This window comes from Protopterus annectens, chromosome 3.part1 (assembly GCF_019279795.1).
Source record: "Protopterus annectens isolate FY-2018-M chromosome 3.part1, PAN1.0, whole genome shotgun sequence".
Taxonomy (NCBI): Eukaryota; Metazoa; Chordata; order Ceratodontiformes; family Protopteridae; genus Protopterus; species Protopterus annectens.
In genome coordinates, this window is record NC_056732.1 from 974,245,254 (window position 1) to 974,271,669 (window position 26,416).

The 26,416-nt window shown below is 42.3% G+C and overlaps 1 protein-coding gene across 2 annotated transcripts in view; it reads right to left on the reverse strand.

Moving 5' to 3' along the window:
• Window positions 1-26,416, reverse strand: part of LACTB2 (lactamase beta 2) — a 736,830-nt gene that overhangs the window by 459,150 nt on the left and 251,264 nt on the right. For both annotated transcript variants that reach the window (XM_044067148.1, XM_044067149.1), the window contains exon 4: window positions 10,869-10,995. In XM_044067148.1, the coding sequence (XP_043923083.1) occupies window positions 10,869-10,995 (127 nt within the window). The remainder of the gene's footprint in view (window positions 1-10,868; window positions 10,996-26,416) is intronic.

The following is a 26,416-nucleotide window of genomic DNA, read 5'->3' on the forward strand; positions in this document are numbered from 1 at the left end:
TGGTATTACCCCAGTTATTCTCACTAGGAGTAATATATAATTATTGAACATGAAATGGGCAATGCCAATTTAACAACAAATGGGTTAAGATAACTCAAGCACAACAAGGGAAATAGGCTTGGGTTAAAATGATCCACAAGGGCTGCTAGCCTAGTGCTTAAATATGAATATATGTGTTAAATTGGGTACTACAATAACAGGACCTTCCCAAATATAGCCAGTATTTCTAGCTGCGTAATTAGACACTGTTTCTTATCTTTATGCACACTCACAATTTCAACTACCTTCTTATAAAAGCTTTTCTTTTTGAACATGTATTGTCCCTTTATCAGTATGACAATAGTGCCTGAATTGAACAATCCCTGCAGCTATCTGCCACCTATTAGCTCATTACAGCCGAGTGCGCCTGCAGGCATTTCTACAGTTACCTCCTACTGTGCCTCCAGGTGTCAAATATTGCTTGTTCATGCTTGAATTAATAATTCCAAAACCATGCTACACACAAGGTATCAGAATATTTTATCTTGAAGTATACATGATGGCAAACACAACTGTATTGATATTTGACCTTTGTCAAGGAGTATTTGTTAGACCTGTAAAGTGATAACTTCATTTTTTAAAGGCTCAAGCCACACCCACTGGGAGTTAAAGGTTCACGCTCAAAACAGCTGTACTGGAGGATGAGTTCAGATACTGCATTTAATTAACTTTACAACAGCACATTAACAGAAAGCACACAACTATTCCAGCAGACAATGTCACATTCCATAGGTATAACATCATTAGTAGCATCTTTTACAGAGGTTACAGTTTTCTTACATATAATGATATTAGTAGTGCTAGTAAAACATCTCGTTATGTGATCATTTTTATCACTTTATTTTATTTATATTATCTGTTTCTGTTGACCAGGAAAGTCAGACAGGGCAACAAAGTCAATTTTCAGTGGGAGCCCATGAAGAAATGCTTCACAGAGACAAATACAAATTTTAGCATAGCATGCATCTATATTCGGTTCATTTAAAAAATTACACATGCAAAGCACAGTCTGTGCATGGCTGATGCTCTTAGCTTGTTATCAACATTTGACACAGGTTTTACTACATATCTAGATCACTCAGTTCTTTACACAATTTCATAATACAACAAACTTTCTAATGTTACAACTAAATTTTCAGCAACCTTACAGTCAGTTTGGCACACCAATTTTCAAAGCAATAGGTAAAGATCTCTTAAATTTGTCAGTAAATAACACTTTTACAATTTTCTGTTTAAAAAGTTGACCCTCACAATCAAATCATAAATGAACTATACGCTTCAAGTCACGCAACAGGGATGATACTGTTTTACTATGAGAAAGTCTAGCTACAAAGCTTTTGAGTTTGTATCTGTGCTGTGGTACAAGCTCTGGCAAGTTAATCACTTTTTAACCTTGTCATAGTCATGGCACTCAGTCCCTACCATGTTCATGAAAGATTTCAGCTGATGTCTGATCAGCTGAGCTGAAAGGAATCTAGGGCTCAGTCAGCTAGGTCCCATTCTTCCAGGTGGGCACACCACTTAAAGGTAAAAATATATACCTTTAGGTCCTCCTACCTGGTTAATTGTTTTTAGTGTTTAATAGTGTAAGGGTTCCCCTGACATAGCCACTGATTTGTCCACAGACATCATCCCTTAAAGTGGGGAAAATTATGCTCAAAACTGGTGATGATTTTGTAGGCAGCAACAGGGAGTCTTAGGAATCTAACATGGAAAAGGATGCCATAAAGATTCTTGGTGCAAACAACCATTATGGAATATAAAATGCAACAGAAAAAAAAAATTACAGTTGTCTAATTCCTACTTACCCATAACCCTAGATGTTCAGGTTTCACAGTGCCACAGTAGCATATGCATTCTGTGCCTGAATAAATCCACGGTGGCAGCTTGCCAGGCGCTCATAATTTCCCCGGCTGACTGCCTGTGATAAAGGATCAGCTAAGGCCCTCCATTCAGGGGAGTTCTAACCCCAGTAACACAAAGTCAGTTGTTCAGGCTTTTAGAGCTAAGTAGGAAGCACCAAGAAGGACTGGAAGGAAGAATTACCTTAAAACAACCAATTCACAGCCAGAAAACACCAACACAAATAACCAAAGCCAACCAATAACACAAGTTTGAATGCAATCAAAGTACATATAAAATACAGGTGGTGGTGGTTGGGTGCTGCCACTGAGGCAGGATGTAATTTGAACATCTACTGTTACAAGTAAGTAGGACTCATGCAATTGTACTATGTTCACCATTCACACCTACCCTAGTGGTAGGATACCTAGAGGATAGGCCCTGGGGATGAGGAAGGAAAGCACAGCTGTGTACATCACTAACATATGTCTGTTGCTATCATAGATGTTCAGGTCTGCAGCCATGTTACTCTGCTCTCACTGCCAGGGGTAGGCCCAAGTCGGCCCGCCAATATTTCTGGCTAAGCATTTCAAGGCCGGTTAAGTTTCGTTGGAGTGGGTCAGTGTTACCGGGCAGTGCAGCTCAATCAGGCAGCTCACGCAGCCAGGCTGTTACTTCTTGCCCACTGTCAGAACTGGGAGCTAGGGGAGCTGGGAAGAGTGGTAAATGATGAAAGAAAGTAGAAAGTAAATACCAAAAGGGAGAGAGAGAGAGAGAGAGAGAGAGAGAGAGAGAGGGAGAGGGAGTGGGGAGGGTGAAGAGACTGTTCGATACACTACTATTTATTACATTTATACACAGTGTATATGTGTACTAATGTGTTTCTTCAGAAACAATCGCACACCGTTGGTTGATTCACTTGATTTGAAAAGCTGAAGGGAAGGGGTGAAAAGAAGACTGAGGGACTGGGGGCCGGCCCTTGCAGACTGCAAGACTGCAAGCCTGCCCTGAGCCTGGGATTTGGAGAAGATAGGCAGAGGGTAAGTGAAGGTATGAACAGAAACAGAAGTCCACAGCTCACCCTCCAGGATGTCTGGTGTGGGGACCCCCTCTGAAGCTGCAGAGAGGTGGTGGTTGCCTGGTGGGAATGCATCCTGATCCCTTTGGGGCAGTTTCCCATGCTGTTTGTAGCAGAAATGGATGCAATGTGCTATCCATTTGGAGATTGTTTGTTTGGATACGGCCTTGCCCTCTGCCCCTGCTGTGAAGCTGACTAGAAATTGATCAGTTTTTCTAAAAGATTTAGTCCTATAGTCCTATCCAGATAGAATCGGAGCTGTCTGTGCACATCTAGAGAGTGCAAAATCCTTTCCCCCTTGTTTTGTGGGTTAGGGAAAAAGGTGGGCAAATGAATGGATTGGTTGAGAGCCACACTAGACACCACTTTAGTCATGAAGGATGGGTTAGTCCCGAGGGAGACCCTGTCAGCATGGAAAATGATGAATGGCTCTACAGCCATGAGTGCTTGTAGCTCTTCTAGCTGAAGTGATGGCCAGAAGCAAGGCTGTTTTCCAAGAGAGGAATTTTAACTCTGCTGAAGCTGCAGGCTCAAAAGGGGGCGGGGTGAGCTTTTCCAACACAAAGTTAAGGTCCCAAGCTGGGGTAGGAGCTCTTCTGGGTGGCCTTAAGTTGTTAGCCCCTCTTAGGAACTGTTTGATGAGAGGGTGTGAGAAGAGAGGTGGCTCTGTGCTGTAATGAGCAGAGATGGCAGAGGCATGAATTTAATAAAAGAGAAGGATAGACCCCTGTGTAGTAGGTCTGCTAGGTAATCCAGGATGAGAGGAAGGAAGGGCTGTGCTGTTTCGACTCCCTTAGCGTGGATCCAGGTGCAAAACCTTTTCCACTTGTCAGCATAGGATTTTCTAGTGCTGGGGCATCTGGCCTCGCGTATAACATCTGGGACTTGTTTGCTTAGGCTGGCAGATTGAGGACAGGTCAGGGAATAAGCCAGGCTGCCAGGTTCAAGGTCTGCAATTGTGGATGGATGAATTCTCCATTCTTCTGGGTCAGGAGTGTTGGGAATCTGAGGTAGGTGCCATGGTGGCAGGGGTGACAGGCTGCACAGCAGTAGGTACCAGTGCTGGCATGGTCAGTCTGGGGCAATCAAGATTGCCCTTGGTTTTTCCTTCCTTATTTTGAGCAGTACCCTTGAGATGAGTCGTAGAGGGGGAAATGCATAGATCGAGAGATTTACCCATTGGAAGGATAGAGCATCCACTTTCCAGGCCTTGCTGTGAGGCTCCCTGGTGCAGAATTTGCTGAGCTGATGATTGGAGTGGAAGGCAAAGAGGTCCACCTTCGGGGTGCCCAATTTCTGGGTTACAAGGCTGAAAGTTCTGTGGTCTAGCTGCCACTTGTGTGGGTCTAGCAGGTTCCTGCTTAAGTTGTCTGCCAGAGAGTTTAGGAAGCCTGGCAGGAATTGTGCTAGCAGATGTATTTGCATGGGTGAGGCCGTGTGCCAAAGGGTCATGGCGAACCTGCAGAGAGGATAAGAGTGAGTCCCTCCCTGCTTGTTGATATACCACATCACTGTGGTGTTGTCTGTTTTATTCACTAGAGGCCCCGGGGGGAAAGCTGTCAGGGCGTGCTGAACAGCTAGCATCTCTTTTTGGTTGATGTGCAGATGTATTTGATTTGGGCTTCAATGGCCCTGAATGTACCTGCCATCCAGGTGTGCACCCCAGGCATAGTCTGATGCGTCTGTGGTGGGGGTCTGGGTGGCGTGGGATTGTGAGAAGGGAAGTCCCTTTTTGTGGTTGCATGCTGCTGTCCATCAAAGAAAATATTTCCTTAGACAGGGTATCATAGGTATGATAGTTTTCAGGTCTTGAGAGTGTTGACACCAAAGGCTTTTTAGGTACCACTGTAGTTTCCTCACATGCAAGCATATGGAATGAGTAGAATGCAGGAGGCCACGAACCCTACAGCTTGCAGGATTTTCCTTGCGGATAACTGGGTTCTAGGGGCTAGTTGAGAGAAGTAGCCCGTCAGGTAGGCTTGTTTTTCTGGAGTAAGGAATGCCATCTGGGATGCTATGTCCAGGCTTGCTCCCAGGAATACAATTTTTTGTGTGGGGACTAGTTTTGATTTCTTTTCGTTGACAGTATACCCCAGGAAGGTCAGTAGGTCCTTTACAAAGGTCAGGTGCTATAACAGCTTTTCCTGACTGTCTGCCTGAATCAGGCAATCGTCTAAGTAGGGGTAAATTTTAATATTTCTTTGTCTCCAAAATACAATGGCTGGAGCCAGGCATTTTGTGAAAACTCTGGGGGCAGTGGCTAAGCCAAAGGGAAGCACAGAGAACTGAAAGTGCATAGATCCTGCCCTGAAACATAGATATTTCCTGCAAGATTCCCTGAATGAGATGTGTAGGTAGGCCTCTTTTAGGTCTAAGGTGGCTAACCAAGCATCCTTGGAAAGCACAGGAAGAGGCTGCTGGAGGGTGAGCATTTTAAATTTTGGTATCACCAGAAAGGTGTTTAGAACAGATAGACCGAGGATTGGATGCCAGGTGCCCTCTTTTCTGGGTACCAAGAAGAGTCTGGAATGGAAACCTTGGCCTATCTGGTCTGCATGAACATGCTGTACTGGCCTCATGGAGAGCAGGGAAAGGACTTGCTTTCTGGCTTCTGCCCACTGGTTTGGAAGAAAATCTGAGAACCCTTTTGGGGTTGGCAGAGTGTGGAAATAAAATTTGTATCCCTGGGACACTATGTTGAGGACCCATCAGTCGTTGGTAACAGAGGCCCAGTTGTTTGCATGGAAGGAGAGTTTTCCTCCTAGAGGCACAAGTAGGTGGGCAGAGGTAAGGGGTGGAGGTGTAAAGTCATTGTGAGTTCTTATCATAAAGGGGTGGCTTAGCGCTCCCTGTTTTTGAAGTGGAGGAACTCCATTGCTTAGATCTCTGCATTCCCTGGGACTGCTGTCTGGGTGGGCCTGCTTCCCCTGGGTCTGAGCTGAGCTGGTCTGGAGGGGGCTGGAAAGGACCAGTGCTTGGAGGGGCAACGCCTGCTGAACCTCGGAGGCTGGACCTGTAAAAGTCTTTTACTGTCTGCATAGATTTAGCTTTTTCTTCCATATTTTTTAAGACCTCTTCTGCCTTGGTGCCAAACAAATTGTCTTTGTTCAATGGTGCGTCCAATAATTTTGATTTGACATGGTCTGGCAAGGTCTGTTCCTTAAGCCAAGCATGCCTTCTAAGCACAGAACCAGTGACTGCTATCCTGCAAGATGCTTCTAGGGCGTCAAAGCCACATTTCAATGTGTGCTTAGTAACTTGGCTTGCAGAATGCATAAGCTCTTGTAATTCTTTACTTTCTGCACAAGCAGGAAAGGAAGATATTTTTTATTTGAGGAGTTCCATGGTATGCTGCTGATATTTCAGCATGTGGAACTGACAATTTAGTGCTCTAATAGCAAGAGCTACAGAGGTGTATACTTTTTTACCCCATCTGTCTAAAGCTTGGGAATCCCTGTCTGAGGGGGTGGGATTCTTAGCTGAGGTTGCTTTAATTCCTTTTGGTCCTTGGGAGATAACCACTGGGTCAGCAGTAGGATCTTTGAAAATGAATTTCTGTAAGAGTCAGACAAACAGTGCATCCCTGGACCACACTCTGATGAACCTTTCTGCACATCTGCAAAACAAACAGCATCAGAACTACTAAATCTAAAGACCTAAATTTTGCTTGCAATATAAATAGGACATGTTGGAGAGATAGATATGTATGTCAGAGAATGCTTATTATCTGGAATAGGTTCCCCTTCCATGTGAAACAAAAGTCCTTCCCTAACCCTATTTAAATGCAACCTGGACCATTAGATGGGAAATAGAAAATTCACCCCTGGTCTGACATGAATGTCTCTGATGGACAGAGGTAGTCAGTAAATCATGTCATAACCAACAATCACCCCTTACATAAACATCTAAAACATATAAGTTGTGGGATACATTTGGGTTGCATGGCTAGGCTTGTAAAGGCCCTAGTGGTCGTTGGACTAGTATGTACCTATGAACCTGTCAGGTTTCCTGGGAGCAGGAGGAAGGGTGTCAGGAGTCAAACTGGATTCCATAAAAACATCATCCACAACATCCAGGACAGGAGGAATGGCTAAAGGTCTGTGCTGTGGTAAATCTAAGAATTCCCTGAGTCTCATTTTTAACAGAGGATAGTCCTGACATTCCCATTGGAAATGCTCCCTTAAAGTATGTAGGGTTTCACCAAATAAAAAATCCTTGGGAGGAGAGGCAGAAGGAATGGATTCCTCTGCATCAGAATCCTCATAAGCAGAGAGGGGCTACATGTTTTCATATTCAGAAACTTCAGAGTCATCGGACTCCTGTTCAGAAAAAACTACTGGGGACAGGGCTCTTTCTTTTGGAAGGGGTAGCCTGGCTTCCCCTAATAAGCATAATAAGGTCTTCGGCCATTTTAAGCATTTAAGACTGAGGCATGGAAGCAGGTGCCTGAGCTTGGGTCGTCGTTTCTTTAGGCATAGTTCGCACCCTGGGCCTTAGAAACTCAGTAGTTTTAGAAAGAACTGAAGACTTGAAAGAAGTCATCGGTTTGTGTCGAGTATTGGTAGTGCAAAGAACCTTCCTTGGAAGCTGGTGCCTGCTCAGCGGCTCCGGACCCATCCAAGGTAGAGACATCAGCAGGATCCTTAGTCGAAGAAGAGTCTTGCGGCATATCTGACTCAGAACAAGTCTTGGTAGCAGCCTGCGAATCCACAGAAGTGGGCATGAGGGGCTGTGAAAGCGCCTCACTGAGGACCGGAGAACTGATGACTAGCTTAACGGAAGCCTCATCGGCAATTTTGGACCTGTGCGGTCTGTCTCTATCTTTATCCTTATGTTTTTTGGAAGACTGGTAGTCGGATGGCTTACCAAAGCCATATCAGAATACGTGGACTGACAGCAAGAATATTTAGCTACAATAAGGGCCTGACGACTTATAGTTCTGGAGTTGAAAAAAGCACAAAAGTGACAGCGAGGAACATCGTGGTCTGAGCCTAAACAGGTGACGCATTAAGAATGAAAGTCTCGGTGTGGTATTTGCTTTCCACAGGCGAGACAATTGTTAACTTTTTCTGACATCGATTAGAGCAAGACAAAGGCATCCCCAATGGGATACTTAGCTTTAGAAGACTTCAACTTCAGTTTGGAAACGAAAACTCAGGTAGCGGCCAAATGGCACTTGTGCGAACTGCTTCTGCTTCTGGCTCCTCTGCAAGAAAGACTGATGTAATGGCGTCAGCTGCCTGATTTTATACCACTGACGACCTTACATCAATCCTGGAGTGACAGCAACCGACGCAGAAATACTAAGCCTCTGGTATTCGGGCCGACTGAGGGTTACCCCTGGCAGGATAACCCAAGTGTGATGACTGCAACAGTGAAACACGAAGAAGATGTTTTCTGGAGTTGTCTTTCCATGAAATGAGTAACAAAATCTAATGCAATTTCCTATCCATTTTGAGATTGTCTGTTTAAGAATGTTGGCAGGTGGATTGATTGGTTCAATGATACCCTGAGACCACTTTTGGCATAAAAGTAGGATTAGTTCTCAAGGACACTCTATCCTGATGGAAGTTAAGGAAGGGCTGTACTGCCATTAATGCCTGTAGTTCAGAAGCCCTTCTTGCTGAAGTGATTGCAAGCAGGAAAGCAGTTTAATTCCTCTCAGAAACTGCCTGAGTGTTTCGAAAACCGCTGGACGGCGATGAAGTCGGTCCTTGAAGGACATCATAGTTAAGGATCCAGGAGGCCCTGGAGAATGGTCCTCACAAAGCCTGCTTTACAACTTGGGAAAGAATCCAGTTTGCAGTGCTTTGTAAAGATATGAACAGAAGACCAAGTTAAGCCTTCCATGAGGGAGGAGGCTTAGACGATCCCTTACCACAGGGACTCAGAAGAGGGAATTCTCAGCTCTGGAAAGCTGGCAGTGTGAGTTAGTGCAGGCACAGAACCCCATATGCCACTGTGCCAGTGTAAATGTTGAACACCATGGTTTATTCTACAAAACTGATAAATGTAGACTTTTCCTAAAAACAAAACATTATAGCTTAAACAAAGTTTGCAAGCACATTCTGATTCTACTGGGATGCAATCACTTTCAGTGGGTTTATCTCACTCATTCTTTCTCTGAACCTTTTAAAGTCTCTCTTTTTTGGATTCCTGTAAAAATTCCCTGCTTCCTTCTGATATTTCTTCCATATCTTCATTCAGTTTGCTGTCTCTCTTCTATAGTTACTGCTCTAGACATCAAATCTCCTTTCCTGGAAGGGCAAACAACACTCTTCATGGGCATGCTTTAGCCCTCCTTTAATAATCCATTAACTGTTGATTTAAGCAAACCTGCTGCAGCTAATACAGCAAAGTTTCTCTGCTCTTAAAGCAACATTCTCATTTAAAGTGGAAGCAACACTTCTCAGGTTAACATAACAAAAGTTCATCTCGATTCTTAAACACTTTTATATGCTTAAATAAAACACTTCTTATTTACAACACTAGTTCTACTTATACAGTCTGCATGCAAATACAATACTATTTACAATATTTACATTAATTTGGACACTTTTTGGAGAACTCTACCATGTCACATACATACACACACACAAATACGTGCATACATGTGTTTGTGCATATATGGGTCTACTTCAAAACATCGACTTACCACATCGTCGAAACCCAATTCATACAGACAACATCAGCGAAAGTTTACAATGTCGAACACCCGGAACTGCAAACCCTAACCCTTGGAACTGAACCACTTGGCCACCGGGACAAAAAAAAAAAAAAAAAACAACACAGCAAGTAACACCCACCAAAGTGGGGAGCTTTGCCCCCCAACCCCCCCAACTTAATACACTAACTCAGAGATTGCACTAGAGTGGGGAAATGGCAAAGTTCATCATGGTGGCCAAGTGGTTCTTTTCCTGGGGTTAGTTTTCGATGTTCCCGGTATGCGACATTGTAAAGTGGTCTCGATGAACTGATTTCGATGATGTGGTAAGTCGATGTTTTGAAATAGACCCACATACATATATACACACACACACATACACACATATAAGCGTATATGCATGTGACATATACAATTGCGCATACACACACACACACACACATATATATATATATAAAATAGATAGGTTTACTATTGAAATGTCAAACGGCACTACATCGACTGTACTATAGTCGAACACGGAAGTTCGAAAATAGTAATGTCGACGTCAAAAAACAATCTAGGAATGGTTTTAACATAGGTTACTTCATGCCATGGGTCGAGGTAGGTGTTCAGTATTACTCAGAACTACAAACATCTCCCCTACCTCGACCCATGTTAAAACACAGTCCTAGATTGTTTTTTTTGTCGTCGACATTACTATTTTCGAACTTCCGTGTTCGACTAGAGTACAGTCGATGTAGTGCCGTTCGACATTTCAATAGTAAACCTATAGATATATATATATATATATATATATATATATGTATATATACACACACACACACACACACACACACACACGCACACTTGAACAGTCACCCATACTTGAACACATAAAAGTTAGGCTTACTCTTGTTACAGAGAAATGTGCTCTTGCATACTTCTGAGTTTGTAAACCAGGTGAGCGAGTTGGTCAAAAGATCCTTATATTCACAACTCAGGATCACGGCTTTAACAAACATATGACAGGTACACAGTTGGGTACAATACTGTGTAATGCAAAGAATAACACTGATAAAGAAGTTCATAAAACATAACACTATAAAGAATGTGTAAGACTAAGCATGTGACTGTTTTCACTACTTAAACGTAATGGTGTTAAGATTTTTAAACTGGAAATTACAAAAAAATTAACTAAGGTGATACAAAAAAAGAAATGCAAGCAAATTTTCACTTTGTTTATGGCAAGCAAACAATAAGTACCTGAGTGTAGCTCCATCTGTCTTCAGTACATCCCCATCTCTCAGGTACTTATATTGCATTTTTCCTTGTCCAATAAACTCCTCTTTAACTGGAACACGTGGAAGTTTACTTGTGCTTAACTCCAATTCTAGAAAAGGTAAATATTACTTTTCAGGAGATGCTGACATCAGCAGTAACATTAGAAATGCACTTATCCTTTTATATTATTTTAGTGCTAACAAATGTCAATACTAAATAATTATGTTACTGTGATGTCTCCCCTCGGGGCCAGTAATCAAGGAGTCTGAATCCTCACCACTGACTCTGGAGAGGGACGTTCACTTGGAATAAAAATGGATACACTCAATATTTCCAAATGCAGGCCTATCTGCGATAAGCACAATTTACCTTAAGAGAACACAGGGAACACAGTCAGCATGGGGTCTGGATTTCTCTATCAGCCTCCTTCCAGGTGCCCAATAAGACTCTTCACTGGCCGAGTTTCAGTTAGGTCCTCAGCCCAGTTCCTAAGCCAAGTCCTCCACCACTCTCTCTGTGAAACCAGTGCTTCATGTCCCTGCTCCAAGTAGCTTACACTCACTCACACACTCACACTCACACCTGGGAAAGGATGGCACAGGTTTACTAGCTATGACCCTTCTGGCCAGACTATAAGGTAGTTATCACTGCCACTAGGGACTACAAAGAAAGCTACCCAAGACTCTTGCAAGGGTACCCAATTATAATGAGTGAAATTAATATTATTACAAATGGTAATGTTGACCAAACAGTCAGGCTTTCAGGAGTGGCCAGAGTTATCACCAAATAAATATATGCAAATACTCTCAAAAATTAAATATTTTTTCTACAAGGACCAGTCACAATGAGAAGTTTAAACATACATAATAATAACAATAATAATAATAATAATAATAATAATAATAATAATAATAATAATAATAATTAACATAAAAATACTAAATATATCTTTACAGTAAACACCAGAGTTTTAGCCACAGGAAATATTGAAAATAACACAGCTGGAAAGAGTCGCACATCTACAGAAAAAAACAATGCTTAACTATTCTCACTATATTTTCCTGACTAATCTAAATAATTGCTGTTCCAACTTATTGAAAAGGGAAAGGCAAGATAATGTGGTCGAGTGGTCCTTGTTGTTAGACCCAAGACAGAATGCTGACAGCAATCTCCTACTAACATCTAAATGTTATTTGTGGCTTACAGAATGACATCACACACATCTGGACATCTGACTCTGTTTCCCGCACTATTTCCCATCACTAGAAGTTACCAGGGTTTAGCACCTATGTCCTACAATACACACTATACCTTTAGCTAAGTTTTATTAAAGGATTTGGAAGCCATTAAACAATAAAACCATTCCATTCTTCCTACAAGAGCTACAACCTATACTTTAGCACAGACATTGCATCTCTGGCTCTATTCAAAACTGTGGCATAACATCTTTACAGCTTAACCCATAGAGTAATTTAATTTCAGATATATTTTAAAGTTTGAAATTAACCTCTTCGATCCCAGTCCTTTCTTAACATATACATTTAATTCAGTTACAATAATACATGTACATTTCTTTTCCCTTCAGCAGGGTGCACTGTTGATGAATTTTAAACACAAGCAAACCTCACAAATACATTTTCAGCACAAGCATCTGCACAAATCAGTTTAATATACAAATGACATACAATTATTTACAAACTTCCAGCTAGCTGTGATGGCATATGTTATACATTCACTGCCCCACTTCTACTGGTATGGATGGCAGTACCTCCTATCATCACAGTTATATAATAATTAAAATCAGAAAATATGACAGACAATGTGGGTCAACACGAGCATCATTACTAGGCAGCCTGGCTAGTTTATGTGGCTACAATGTTCACATATTCAGTTAGATATAAGCAAACAAGAAAGGTAAGACATGATATAAAATGGACTGCACTTAGAATCTTGTTCATCATTTAGCTGGAAACCTCAAGCCCAATCAGCTGCACAAATTAGTGTATCGGTACCTACATTCTGACTACTACAATATGAACCTTGGCATTTATTACTTTAAAAATCAAGGTCTAGCTCTTCCCCCTTATTCAAGTAGATAGTAAACAACCAACACTGAGAGCAAGACATGTTCCTTCTACTGTCTGCCCTTGAATTAAAAAAGTAACAATTTCATATTTTTAAGTTAGTGAAGAGGCACTACAAAACTGGAGGAACTGGGAAGAAGCATGCATGGCTACATTTTAGTTCACAAATACATTGAAGTATCTGAGGCTTGGTGGAATAACTTTTTAACATTATGCCTTCTATATTATCTTTACATGTTAATAATCTCACAGATATATACAAAAAAGAAAGAGTAATGAACTATATTAAAAAAAATGTAGAGTGCAAATAGCTATGTTACAAAAGACACACTTGGAAAGAACTGAACATGTGAATTTGATAAAGAAAGGTTTTCAGGATGGTTATTCAGTGGGACAAAGGACAAGAAGAGTACTTATATTAATTGCAATAGGAGCTCCAATTGTGAAAGAGGACAAAAAAGATAATAATGGTAGAGCTGTAGTACCAAGGGGCTACTGGCAAGTGAGCAGGATTACACTGGCATATATTTATATTCCACCTGAAACTACTATAATGGAGCTTAACAAAATTCTGGGAGAAATAATCAGCTTTCAGCAGGGAATATTACTTACAGGAGGGGGAGTGGATTTCATTTGCAGCAGTGAAGATGTGTTTGGGGGGCCCAGAAGGGAAAATACAACAAAAGAGGGTAGATTTTTGAAGAAACTTATGAGAATATTTGGCATGGATGATGTGAATTCAGCAGCAGGAGTTCAGAGTGAATTTACATGTTCTTCCCCAAGATACAAAAACTGGGCTAGGCTAGACAGAGCTTACATTTCACAGGAATGTGCATTTGATTGAATGTTTTGATATGTATCCAATAACTATTTTAGATCACACACCAATAATAACTAAAAAAATGCAGAGTAATGAAATAAAAATGAGACACTGGCTCTTTCTCACTTATCTGTTGAAAAGAGAGGAACTTAAGGCATGGGTAGTGGAAATTATTCAGGAGCATTCTGAAGATAGAGATTTCTTCTGAAAATATAACTAGGGAGTGGGATAAAATTAAAGGGGAGTTTAAAAATATGGTGGAAATAAAAGAATGAGAGATGGTTAAGAAGTAACAAGAATTTGTTAGAGAGACTGACAAATGTTAAAGCATTGCAGAATAGGGGGGATTTCACAGAATAAGAAGAGGAACAACTGCAGACGGCTAAATAGAAAACAAGGGATTACCTTGATAATATGCATAACTTTAGAAAGACTGCTGTTAAGCAATTGATTTTGATAACACCAGAGCACAAAAACTTTTAACACAACAACTCTGACAACAGAAAGTGGATAGGGTTGTCACCAAGCTTAGGAAGCCTATAGCAAGTAAGACAACAAGAGATTCTGTAGAGGTACTAGAAATATTTTATGAATGTCTATATAAAGCAAAAAATATGGAAATCAAGAAAAGGTAAAAATAGAAATGTTTATGGAAGAAATAAATATACCAAGGTTACAGGTGGATATGGCTCAATTACTAACAGGACAGGAGTAAATGAGATAAAATGGTGATGTATAACCAATCCATATGAAAGTCCCCAGGAAGAGATGGTATTCCGTGGAAGTTTCAAAGCTAGGTGGGAAAAAAATGATAAAGATCTGCAATATTTTGTTTAACAGTATTTTAAGAGCAGGAGAAGCACCAACATCCTGGAAGAAAGCAGTGGTGGCTGTTCATAGGTTCATACTAGGCTATCTGCCCTAGGGCATTTATAAGCCTAGCCAGAATTTGTTTGGCTTTCGCCACCCATTTTAAATTTATTTTGCTATGCCCTTTTCCGAGGTTAGTATACTGTGCCTCTGTCTAACAGTGACACAGAAGTGATACCCGGGGTAAACCTATGATCTCCCATCCACTCATCAAGATTCCTCTTGAAGAGAGTCAATGAGGGACTCTGCCTAACCTGGACTGGGATTTTATTCCAGAGTGAAGGGAGCCTCTGGGTTATGAATCTGACCCTCCAGCATGTCCTATTTATTTCAGTGCTGAGGTTCAAGTCTCTCGAGCGTAGCTCGATGGGATTTGGATTTTCTGAGGTGCAGCATGTCCATTAATTCAGGGTTGGACATGGCTTTATCGTCAGGCACAGATCGCCTCTGAACAGGCGGTATGCCACTGAGTAGAGCTGGAGTTTCTTTAACCGGGCAGCATATGGCATCTGTTTGAGCCCTTTGATCCTCTTGGTGAGGTACTTTTGGGGTCTTTCCAGTTGCTGCAGGTGTCTGGTAAGGTACATCCCAAAAGGGCATTGTACTCAATTATGGGCCTGATGAGGGATGAGTAAAGAGGCATGATGACCTCCTCTGATCTAGATGTGAATCCCTTCATGATAAGGTGGGCTATATAAAATGTTTTTCTAACCACTTTGGCCACGTGGTTGTCAAATGAGAGATTGCTATCAACTTGGGTCCCCAGGTCCCTAATTACTTCTTCTGTACTTAATGGATTACCACCTATGTGGTAATTTGTGGGCACTTTGTTTTTGCCAAAGGGGATGACTATACACTTTTTGGCATTTACCCAAAAAGCAAGGAGCTCCGACCAACTGAAATTATACACTTTTTGGCATTTAGCTTGAGGCCATGGCTCTGGCACCAGTTGTCTGTTTCTATGAGGCCCTTTTGGAGGATGCTTGTGTCGGCTGGAGAGTCGATTAATGCGCCCAGTTTGCAGTCATCTGCGAACTTGGTCAGCCACAGTCCTGAGGGTAAAGACCCATCAGACCCAGCTTCTTAATGCACCAATGCAATCCTAAACAACAATTGTAAACTGTTTATGACTATAATAGCTAAAGGAATGGTGAAGTTGATGCCAAAATTGATAAATATGGATCAATGTGGTTTTGTGGAGGGGAGGCAAACATTTGACAAAACTAACAGAATATCGATGATCCGGAGGGAAGCAGAATTTCGAAAAATACCACTGTTGTTGCTGGGCCATGATGCAGAAGGCATTTGGCATAGTAAGCTGGTAGTTTATGAGCAGGGCAATGGAAGCATTTGCATTCCCTGATAAAATGATAAGGTTGATAAGGAGGACATATGAGGGATTGGAGCTGAAAATTAAAGTGAATGGGTTCCTCTCTAAAAATTTCTGCCTGAGGAGAGGAACCAGGCAGAGTTGTTCTCTTTCCCCTTTGTTATCTGCACTATACTTAGAACCATTAGCAAGAAAATGAGACTCAGAAATTCAAGGATATAATTGGATTGGCAGTCAAGAAAAGCTGGCTATATATCTGTAGATTAGTTGTGGATAGCAATTAATAAAGAGCTGAAGGATTTTATATGGGAGGGGAAGATGGCAAGAGTCAAGTAGGGTAAGTTCATTCTTCCAACAGAAAAAGATTGTTTGGGATTATCCAACTTGAAGGGGGGGGGGTATTTCAGAGCTACACAGTTAAGGCTCCTATACATAGCACAAGCAGAAACATACAATTCAAAGTGGAAAGGGAATATGATGAAATGGGGAAGCTCAAGAAACAAGGACAGACTGGGATTTTGGATGCAGATTCTTAAAGAGAATAACAATAACTATAAAGAATATTATATTCTTAATGCAGCAGAAAGTATTCTAAGAACTAAGAACAACACAGGAATGGAGAAAGGAGATTCTGCCAATAAGGATGACTGCAATTAGGGATAAAGACAGAGCAAGAGAGGGGCTGGAATTTATTGGAAAAAAGTGGCAAAAGAACCAATTTATTGGGAGCAAATAATTAGACGAAAAGGTAATAAAATGGTAAGAGGCCAAGAATTTATTTGGACTGCAGGCTGGAGATTGCCTTCCCTATCAATGATTGATACCAGAGTATAGGCAAAGAGAAAGAAATAGGGAGATCCGAAGTGAAAGACCAGCACTGGTAGAATTTTAAGTAAAATCAAGAACAGAAGCTGTTACTAAAAAGGAATAATTAGTAAAGCATACAAAATATTGCATGATAACTATAAGAATCAATCAGAGGAGGTTAGAAAGGATTGGGAAGAGAGACTAGATAAGCAATTCACAAAGAAACAATGGGGGATATTTGTATGCCTCCCAAATATGCAACAAAGTCTAGAAGATTTAAGATTGGTTATAGTAAGTGTTTAAAAAAATAAGTTATGTACTTACTATAACGTTCCATCTGTGTTATCGATCTTCGTTCATTCTCGATGAATGGGACTCTGTTCCAATCTTTGGAACTGGCTCAGCCATTATACAGCCTGTGCCAGCCAACAAAACTCTTGAGCTAAGACTCTACCCACAATGCCCCTCTCTCCATTACCTCAGATCGAGTTTGCAGCTAACAGCAAGAGTGTACACAAAAAAGGTAAGTAGAAGCAATGTCCAAGGCCAAATCCTATGGCAAACCCAAGACAAGGGTTCAATCCTCCAGGAAATCTGCATGAGGGGGAAAGTGGGTGGGATTGATTGAAACCAAAATAAGCACCCAGGTTGTCAGACTCTAATCCGTTTATTATACAAAATAAAGATGAGCACTTTCATCAAACAGGGTTGACTTCATCAGAACAAGAGAACACATAAAAGCAACCTTTAAGTAATGTAAAACAACCAGGATTGGTTAAAAACCAACCAACCAACATGCATTAACCTCCAGCTGAAATCAGTACCATTTACATATTAAAATACACAGCAAAAATGTTAACACAAATATTAATTATTTCCAAAGTAAAAAAAGTGCAACTAAAGTAATTAAACTTGTCCTGCCTTTTCTTTCAATACTGGCAGAATAGATATACAGTCATTCAATCCAGGATGTAAATTGGCAGCTAACCTTAATTGCCACATTAACTCTTTTTTGCACAATACATTTTGCCAATCCCCTCCCTCTGGAATCAATCTGCACAACATCCAAAATGGCAAACTTAAAACCAATGAAATTCTCAAAGTTTAAACTGTGCCTATATAGGGCACTAGTTTCTTTCTTATCAAGAATGAATGACGATCGACAACACAGATGGGACATTATGGTAAGTACATAACATCTTTATCTGATGTTGTCAATCTCCGTTCATTTTTGACAAATGGAACAGAGTCCCCAGATACTTAGTTCCTGGGAGGCCTTATGGAAGAACCACAGAGCCAAAGGAAGCTCTTCCCCTGGAGACCATATCCAATTTGTAATGAGTGATAAAGGTATAAGGCATAGACAAGTTGCAGCTGCGCATATTTTGTCCATGGAGGCTTTTGAATGAAAAACAGCTGATGTGACAATTGATCTGATAGAGTGCGCTCTTACAGGCACAGATAACATTCATAAATGAAGATAACACAATCTCTCAGCCATCTAGACAAAGTCACTTTTGAGACAGGTTTTCCTACAGTTGAGCCAGAAAAGGAAATAACTGATCTGGTTTCCTGGACTCTTTAGTCCTGTCAAGGTAAAAACATAACTGTCTAGGAACATCCAGTACGTGTAAGCAATATTCACCTTTGTTGGAAAACCTGGGGAAGAAAAATAGTAACTCAATTGTTTGGTTAAAACTGAATTCTGAGACCACCTTAGGAAGAAAGGAAGGGTTAGTCCTCAGCAATACCCGGTCTTTGTGAAAAATGAGATACGGGGGTTTCTCAGATAACGCTTGGATTTCAGAGACTCTTCTGACAGACGTGATGGCTACTAGAAAGGCAGTTTTCCAGGAAAGGAATCTGAAATGACAAGTAGCTGCTAGTTTAAAGGGGGAAAGTACTAAGGACTGCAAATCCAAGGTTAGATCCAACGGGGCTATGGGATCTTTGAATGGAGGTTTTAGATGCAAGGCACCTTTGCATAGGCGAAGGGAAATTAAAGAACTGTCATCATAGCTATTGTGAAAATTAGAAATGGCTGATAACTAAACTCTAATGGTAGAAGCAGAAGCTTCTTGGTCAAAAAGGAGGCTAAAAATTCTAACACTTTTTCAACAGGTGCCATAAAAGTGTCTAAATAGATTTCACAGGCCCAACTTGAAAATCTCTTCCATTTACTGGAATAGATTCTCCTGGTGGAAGGTCTATGGGAAGCCAGAAGCACTTTTTGTACAGGGGAAGGTATATTATTCTGCCTGACAACTACCAGAATTGGAGAAACCAAGCTGTGAGCCTGAGAGTGCTTAGGTCGGGCTGCACCAGTCCCTGTGGGTGAGACAGTAGGTCTGGAACTGGGTCCAGAATCCACGGATGGTGAGTCAAGTCGGGCCACAAAAAGGGGAACCAAACTTGCCTGGGCCAGAAAGGGGCAATGAGTATTACTTTGCTACACACCTTTGGGCTTTCTTCGGGAAGAGTGGAATGAGGAGAAAAGTGGCAAAGGAAACCCAAGGGCCAATCGAGAAGGACAGCATCTCTCGGGGACTCCCCATGAGGGGGAATTAGGGCCAAGTAGCTGTTGCACTTGTTGTTCATTGGGGAGGCAAAGAGATCACGGCAAGGCTGGCCCCATTGGTGAAAGATTTCCTTTGCCACTTTGGGATTGAGAGACCACTCGAGGCAGTAGAATGTGTCTGCTCAGCTTGTCCGCTATCACACTGGAGCTCCCCGGGATATGCATTGCCACAAGAATGTGTTTGGAAGATATCACCCATTGCCACACTGAGAGTTTCCCGGCAAAGGAGGTAGGATTTGGTTCCACCCGGTTTGTTGATGTACCATACCACTTGACATATTGTCTGATTGGATTGCAACCGTCCCAGGAGGAAGAGCAGATTGAAAGGCTTGCAACACTAACAGCACTGCTCTCATTTCCAAGACACTGATGTGCAAATTGGCCTCTTGAGGGCCCAAGTGCCTTGAACTGTTCTTCCCAGATAATGCCCCCCCACCCCATCTGGGAGGCGTCCATGGTAACTACGGCCTTGGGCTGAGGGAGAATAAAGGGACAGCCCATTAGAATTTCTTCTGACTGTATCCACCAAGACAGATCCTTTTTGCAATGACCTGTTACTAAAGTCAGATGAGTTAGATGGACCATTGGGAAGCCAGAAGCCATTGAAGGATTCTCATGTGAAATCTTGCCAAGGGAACTAAGGTGATGGCCACTGCCATAGATCCTAAGGCTTGAAGGACAAGTACAGCAGGCACTTTTCTTTTTGATAAAGTCTCAAGTACAGCTCATTTTATCTTTTGCAGCCTGTGAAGAGGTAGAGAATCTACACACGAAACTGTGTTGAAGCAGGCTCCTATGAATTCTAGGTCCTGAGTGGGAGACAGTTGTGACTTTTCTTTGTTGACTGTTATGCCCAAAACATTGAATAAGTGCATAATGAATTCTGTGACTTGAAGCAGCAGATGCCTGGTAGGGGCAGTGACTGTTGCCATGCATTTGTTGAACACTCTGGGGGCTGTGGTGAGGCCAAAGGACAGCACTCTGAACTGATAATGACCGGCTCCTAGCCGAAACCAGAGAAACCTTCTTGAGCATTTGTCCATCTTTATGTGGCAATATGCATCTTCACGTTCTACACAGCACATCCAATTGTTTTTCCCTGGAAAAGGGAGAATAGACTATACCGTGACCATCCGGAATTTTGTTTGCTGAAAAAACTTGTTCAGAAGGCTGAGGTCCAGAATTGGTCTCCAGTCTCCTGTCTTCTTTGGCACTGAAAAGAACCTTATGTAAAATACAGATCATATCTGGTCTAGTGGGACTTCTTGGATGACTCATTTTTCCAGCAGCTTTTGAACCTCTATGGCTGCTTGATCCCTCTGATTGAGGAAAATCCCAGATGTTCCACCCAATGATCTTGGGAAAAGGGTGAAGGGAATATGATAGCCTCTGGTAATGATTCTATGCACCCACGTATCAGAGGTTATTTGTCGCGAGGCTGCTGGGTGCAGTGAGAGTCTTCCCCCAACTGCTTCCAGAGATAAGCAATTGGGCATCCTTTCAGGAGCACTGGTAGGGTTGTCCTGAGAAGGAGTCTCTAGAGCCCTGGTTTTGCAGGCCACCTCTGTCATGGGGTCGGAGACTTCCATTTGATCTCCCCCCCTCTGCCCCAAGGGGAGTAACTGACATATGTGTCCTGGAAAGGTCATTGGGATTTCTTGAACCACATCTTTCAACTCCTCTGATTCCTGGAGTAGGATCTCTGAAGAGTAGAAAAAGAAAAAAATGTCCACAGCAGAAAGAGTCTTTTCATCCTTTTCACACCTGGCTAATGTGCCTTTATTTTTGGGCCGAACAAAGATGATCTATCAAAAGCAGCATTGATGAAGGAAGACTTGAAGGGCTCCACAAATTCACACAAATGCATCCAGGCATGGTGCCTTATGACAATGCCTGAACCCGCTGCGATAAGCCGCATGGACAAATTTAATATAGACTCCAGGGTGGCCAGCTGAGAGGCGACCTTATCCTGCACCTTCTCAAACACTGCACCAAAGATATTTGAAGAGAAATACAGACAAAGGAATCCAGACATGGAAAACTTTACAATACAAAAAAATAAGAAAACAAAGAGGAAAAGTAGAAATAATGGTGAAGTTAAAGAAATAGAAACAGAGGTTATGAGGTACTTGCGAAGTGAAGGATTCAGTGTAGAAAATCTAACTCAGAAAGCACCACAGCAGGATAGAGCAACAGAGATCTAAATTAAGGAGAAACCAGTGGAACGGGAAGCAACTGGGCAGTTGCCCTATGAAGATATTTTGGAGCCTTCCAAAGGAAACCAGTATAAGCATTTACTTGAAGCTGGACAGCAATAGAAGGAACAGGAATCTGTGGCAACTCTGACACAGTCAATGTTGAAGAGTGATAGGACAGTGAGTTCCCATATGACAGAGCAATGGATGACACAAGATGAAACTGAAGAGAATCTGCCACAGAAAGATGCTACAGAACTCTATAGAATGCCTGCAGGAAATGGGTAACAAAAAATGTGCTCTCAGTTTAGAAGAAAATGAGCTAAAAGAGTTGCTTGATTTAATACAGACAGACATATTACGATCAATAAAAGAGAGACTGCAGAAGGTTAATACAACCCAAAAAGTCAGAAGTCTAATAAAACAAATGAATACAGTAAATAAGACAGTCCACATAGATCCATGTGACAGAAAGTACAGTTTTGTACCTACCATAAATGTAGATGTCCGATAGATATGCAACTGCAGTCATAACATGTGGGGTTGTCCTGCCTCAGGCAGCCCTCGGTCGGCCAGATTCCAAAGTCTGGGTCCGACGTCGGCTGATGTCGCATTTCTCTCCGACGTCAGAGCGGCTGGAGTACATAAGCATCAGCCGACGCCATTTTCTTCAGTGTTTCTTGCCCCAGATGCCAGGTGCCCTCCAAGGAAGGCTGTAATCAAATTGGAAGACAAAAACAAGATTCCAGACAAATAAATGAGCAATAAAACAAATACACCATAACAGATATCCCCAGCTAAGAGAAACAGGGATAGGAGTGGACCCTAGGCATAGAGGGGTATGGAGGGTTGAAATTGACTGCAGTTGCATATCTATCGGACATCTACATTTATGGTAGGTACAAAACTGTACTATGTCCTTCAAGAATGCAACTGCAGTCATAACATGTGGGTAGAATACCATAGCTTAGCTGGGGGAGGAGGAATGCTCTAGGAGAAAGATGGTGTGGCAATCAAACCCTGCAGGACTGCCGAAGCAAAGCCTGCTCTGGATCTGGAGTATAAAGGGAGATTGTAGTGTTTGGAAAATGTATGCACGGAGCTTCATGTAGCAGCTTCTAGAATGTCCTTAGTAGGCACCCCTCTTAAAAATGCTGTAGAGGTGGCTGTAGCTCTGGTGGAATGTGGTCTGACATTGGCTGGAACAGTCTTTCCATGAAAGGAATAACAGAATCTGATGCAATGTCCAATCCATTTTGAAATAGTCTGTTTTGAAATTGCTTTTCCTTGGACTGCAGGGGCGTAAGCTACAAAAAGTTGTTCAGACTTCCTGCTGGCCTTGGTTCTGTCCAGGTAGTATCGAAGTTGTCTGTGAATGTCCAAGGTATGTAACAGTCTTTCCCCCTTGTTCTCAGGATTGGGGAAGAAAGCGGGCAGATGAATAGCTTGATTTAAAGAAACCCTAGATACCACCTTTGGCATAAAAGTAGGGTTGGTCCTTAATGAAACCCTGTCTCTGTGAAAAATTATGAACGGTGGTATTGCCATTAGGGCCTGTAGTTCCGAAACCCTTCTTGCTGAGGTAATTGCCAACAGGAAAGCTGTCTTCCATGAGAGAAATTGCAAGTCATCTGAAGCTGCTGGCTCAAATGGAGGTAGAGTCAGTTTTTCTAGAACAAAAGTGAGGTCCCAGGCTGGCACTGGGGCCTTTATTGGTGGCTTAATGTTCTTGATTCCCCTGAGGAATTGCCTTAGCAAGGGGTGCAAAAAGACAGGAGGATCAGTGTTATATCTAGCTGAAATAGCTGATGCATGTATCTTTATGGAAGAATATGAGAGGCCGTTCTTTAGCATATCTGCCAAGTAATCCAAGATGAGTGGGATGTTCAACAATGATGCATCATGTCCCTTGCTGGTATTCCAAATGCTGAATCTCTTCCATTTTGCTAAGTAAACCTTTCTGGTGGATGGTCTTCGAGCCTCTGTTAGTATCCGCTGAACTTCCTTGGAGAGAGACAGGTTGAGGTTATTTATGGGGTCTCCCAGGCTGTTAGCTGCAGTGTCTGAAGGTTTGGATGCAGTGTTTTGAAATTGTGTTGAGTCAAAAGTAGAGGCCATTGGGGAAGGGCCCACTTCCTGGTGTGACATATGCTCCGCAGTAGTGGATACCAGTGTTGTGTTGGCCAGTCCGAGCTATTATGATTCCCTTGGGTCTCTGCTTTGATCTTTAGTAATACTGAGGTCATCAGTGGCAGAGGTGGGAATGCATAGATTGTTAGGAAGTTCCAGTTGAATGAGAGAGCATCTATTTTCCAAGCTTGTGGATGGTATGTCCTTGTGCAGAATTTTTGTAGATGATGGTTGAGGTGAGAGGCAAATAGGTCTACTTCTGGCCTGCCCCATGTCGAAGTGAGTTGTGTGAAGATCTTCGGATGTAACCTCCATTCGTGTGGATCTGTGAAATTCCTGCTTAGGCTGTCCGCCAACACATTGTCTTTGCCTGGAACAAACTGGGATTGTAACTGGATGTGTAGGCTCAGTGATTTTTCCCAAAGATGCATTGTCAGTCTGCAAAGGGGGTAAGAGTGGGTGCCCCCTTGCTTGTTTATATACCATATCACAGTGGTGTTGTCTGTCCGTATCAGTAAATGGCCTTGTTGAAGTTGGTGTTGAAAGGCCTTGATGGCATGCATTACTGCCAGCATTTCCTTTTGGTTGATATGCAGATGTGTTTCCTTTGGAGACCATTGTCCTTGTATACACCTGCCTTCCATGTGCGCCCCCCATCTAAGGTCTGAGGTGTCTGTGGTCATGGTCTGTGTTATCTGTGGTTTTTTGAATGACATACCTGTGTTTGCCTGGCTCACCGAGGCCCACCATAAGTATTCCTTTTGTAGGCATGGAATGAGCGGTATGGTTGTCTCCAAATTGTTGCTGTGCTGAGACCAAATGCTTTTTAGGTACCATTGAAGCTTTCTCATGTGTAGTCTTGCTAATGGAACTAGGAGAATGCAGGATGCCATGTAACCCAGGGCCTGTAGGAATCTCCTTGCAGTCATCTGGGTAAGTTTTGCTAAACCTTTGAAGTAATGAGATAGCTTCTCTTGCTTGTCTTCTGTCAGGTAAGCCATTTGAGAGGCTGTGTCTAATTTTGCCCCTAAGAAGATTATTTGCTGGGATGGCTGCAGTCTTGACTTTTGGAAGTTGACTGTGTATCCCAGAGCTTGAAGTAATCGTATGACATAGTCCAAGTTTTTTGTCAATATCAATTTGTCGTCCGCTTGTATGAGGCAGTCATCCAGGTAGGGGTAAATTTGTATCCCCTGGAGCCTGCAATGAGCAATTACTGAAGCCAGGCATTTTGTGAATACTCTGGGCGCAGTAGATAAGCCAAATGGCAATGCTGAGAATTGATAATGCTCTGGCCCTGCAAGAAATCTGAGGTGTCTTCTGCAGCTGTGTCTGACAGCGACATGCAGGTATGCCTCCTTGAGGTCCAGAGTAATCAGCCAAGACCCCTTGCCCAGCATGGGAAGGAGTTGCTGTAGAGTCAGCATTTTGAACTTTGGTACTATGAGAAAGGTGTTTAATGCGGACAAATCCAGTATTGGTCTCCATTGAGATTCCTTTCTTGGAACAAGGAACAGTCTTGAGTAAATCCCCTGGCCTTGTTCTTGTTGTGGAACTCTTTCTATTGCTTTCATCCTAGTCAGCAGAGAAATTTGCTTGATAGCCTCTGCCCTATGGTTTTGTGGTAGGTTTGGCATGCCTTGTTTTCTTGGCCAGGTATGAAAATGGAACCTGTAACCTCGGTCTATAATGTCCAAAATCCATTTGTCCTTTGTCAGTCTGTGCCAATTTTCTGCAAACAGAGATAATTTCCCGCCCAAGGGAGCTTCTATTTGTTCCCTGGTAGGCGGAAGTAGAGGAAAGTCATTGAGATTGTGGCTGTGGGGCAGGTGAAACTCCAAGGCCACTTCTTTGGTTTCCTGGCTGCCATTGTCGTCCCCTGTAAGGACCTCTGCATTGTCCTCTTCCTCTGCCATGTCTGTTTTTACCCCTTTGAAACTTTTCTGGATTAGGAAAGGACCAGTTCTTTGAAGGCCAATTCCTACTGAATCTGGGGGGTTGAACCTGGAGGAAATCTTTCACCGTCTGAACTGATTTTGCTTTTTCCTCAATGGACTTTAACACATCCTTAGCATTAGCACCAAAAAGCTTGTTCTTTTCCAAAGGTGCATCCAGAAGTTTAGCCTTTACATGATCTGGTAGAGGTTGATCTTTTAACCATGCATGTCTACGAATGACTGCCCCTGTCATAGCTGCCCTACATGAAGCTTCCAGTGCATCATATCCACACTGCAGGAAGTGATTGCTTACTTGCTGAGAGTTATGTACAGCTTCCTGCAAAGCCTTCCTGTCTAAAGGATCAGGAGCGGCCAATGTTTTCTGTAAATCTTCTAACAGGAAATCCTGATATTGTAACATATGAAAAAGGCAATTCAAAGCTCTCATAGATAAGGTAGTGGATGTGTAAACCTTTTTGCCCCATCTCTCTAATGACCTAGCTTCCCTGTTGGAGGGCAAAGGATTTTTAGAGGTGGAAGCTGAAACTCCTTTAGGCCCCTGTGAAATAGTTTCCAAATCAGCAGTATGGGCCCTGAATAAATGGGAATGTGTTTCTGGGATCCTGTAATACCTGTCTGGCTTGGCTGGAGCAGGAGGAAGAGAGTCAGGGGTAACACTAGAATCAGAATATAAATCATCCAAAACATCAAGTACAGGAGGAATAGCTAAGGGCCTGTGCTGGGGCTTCTTAAGGAAAGTCCGAAGGCGTTTTCTGGAA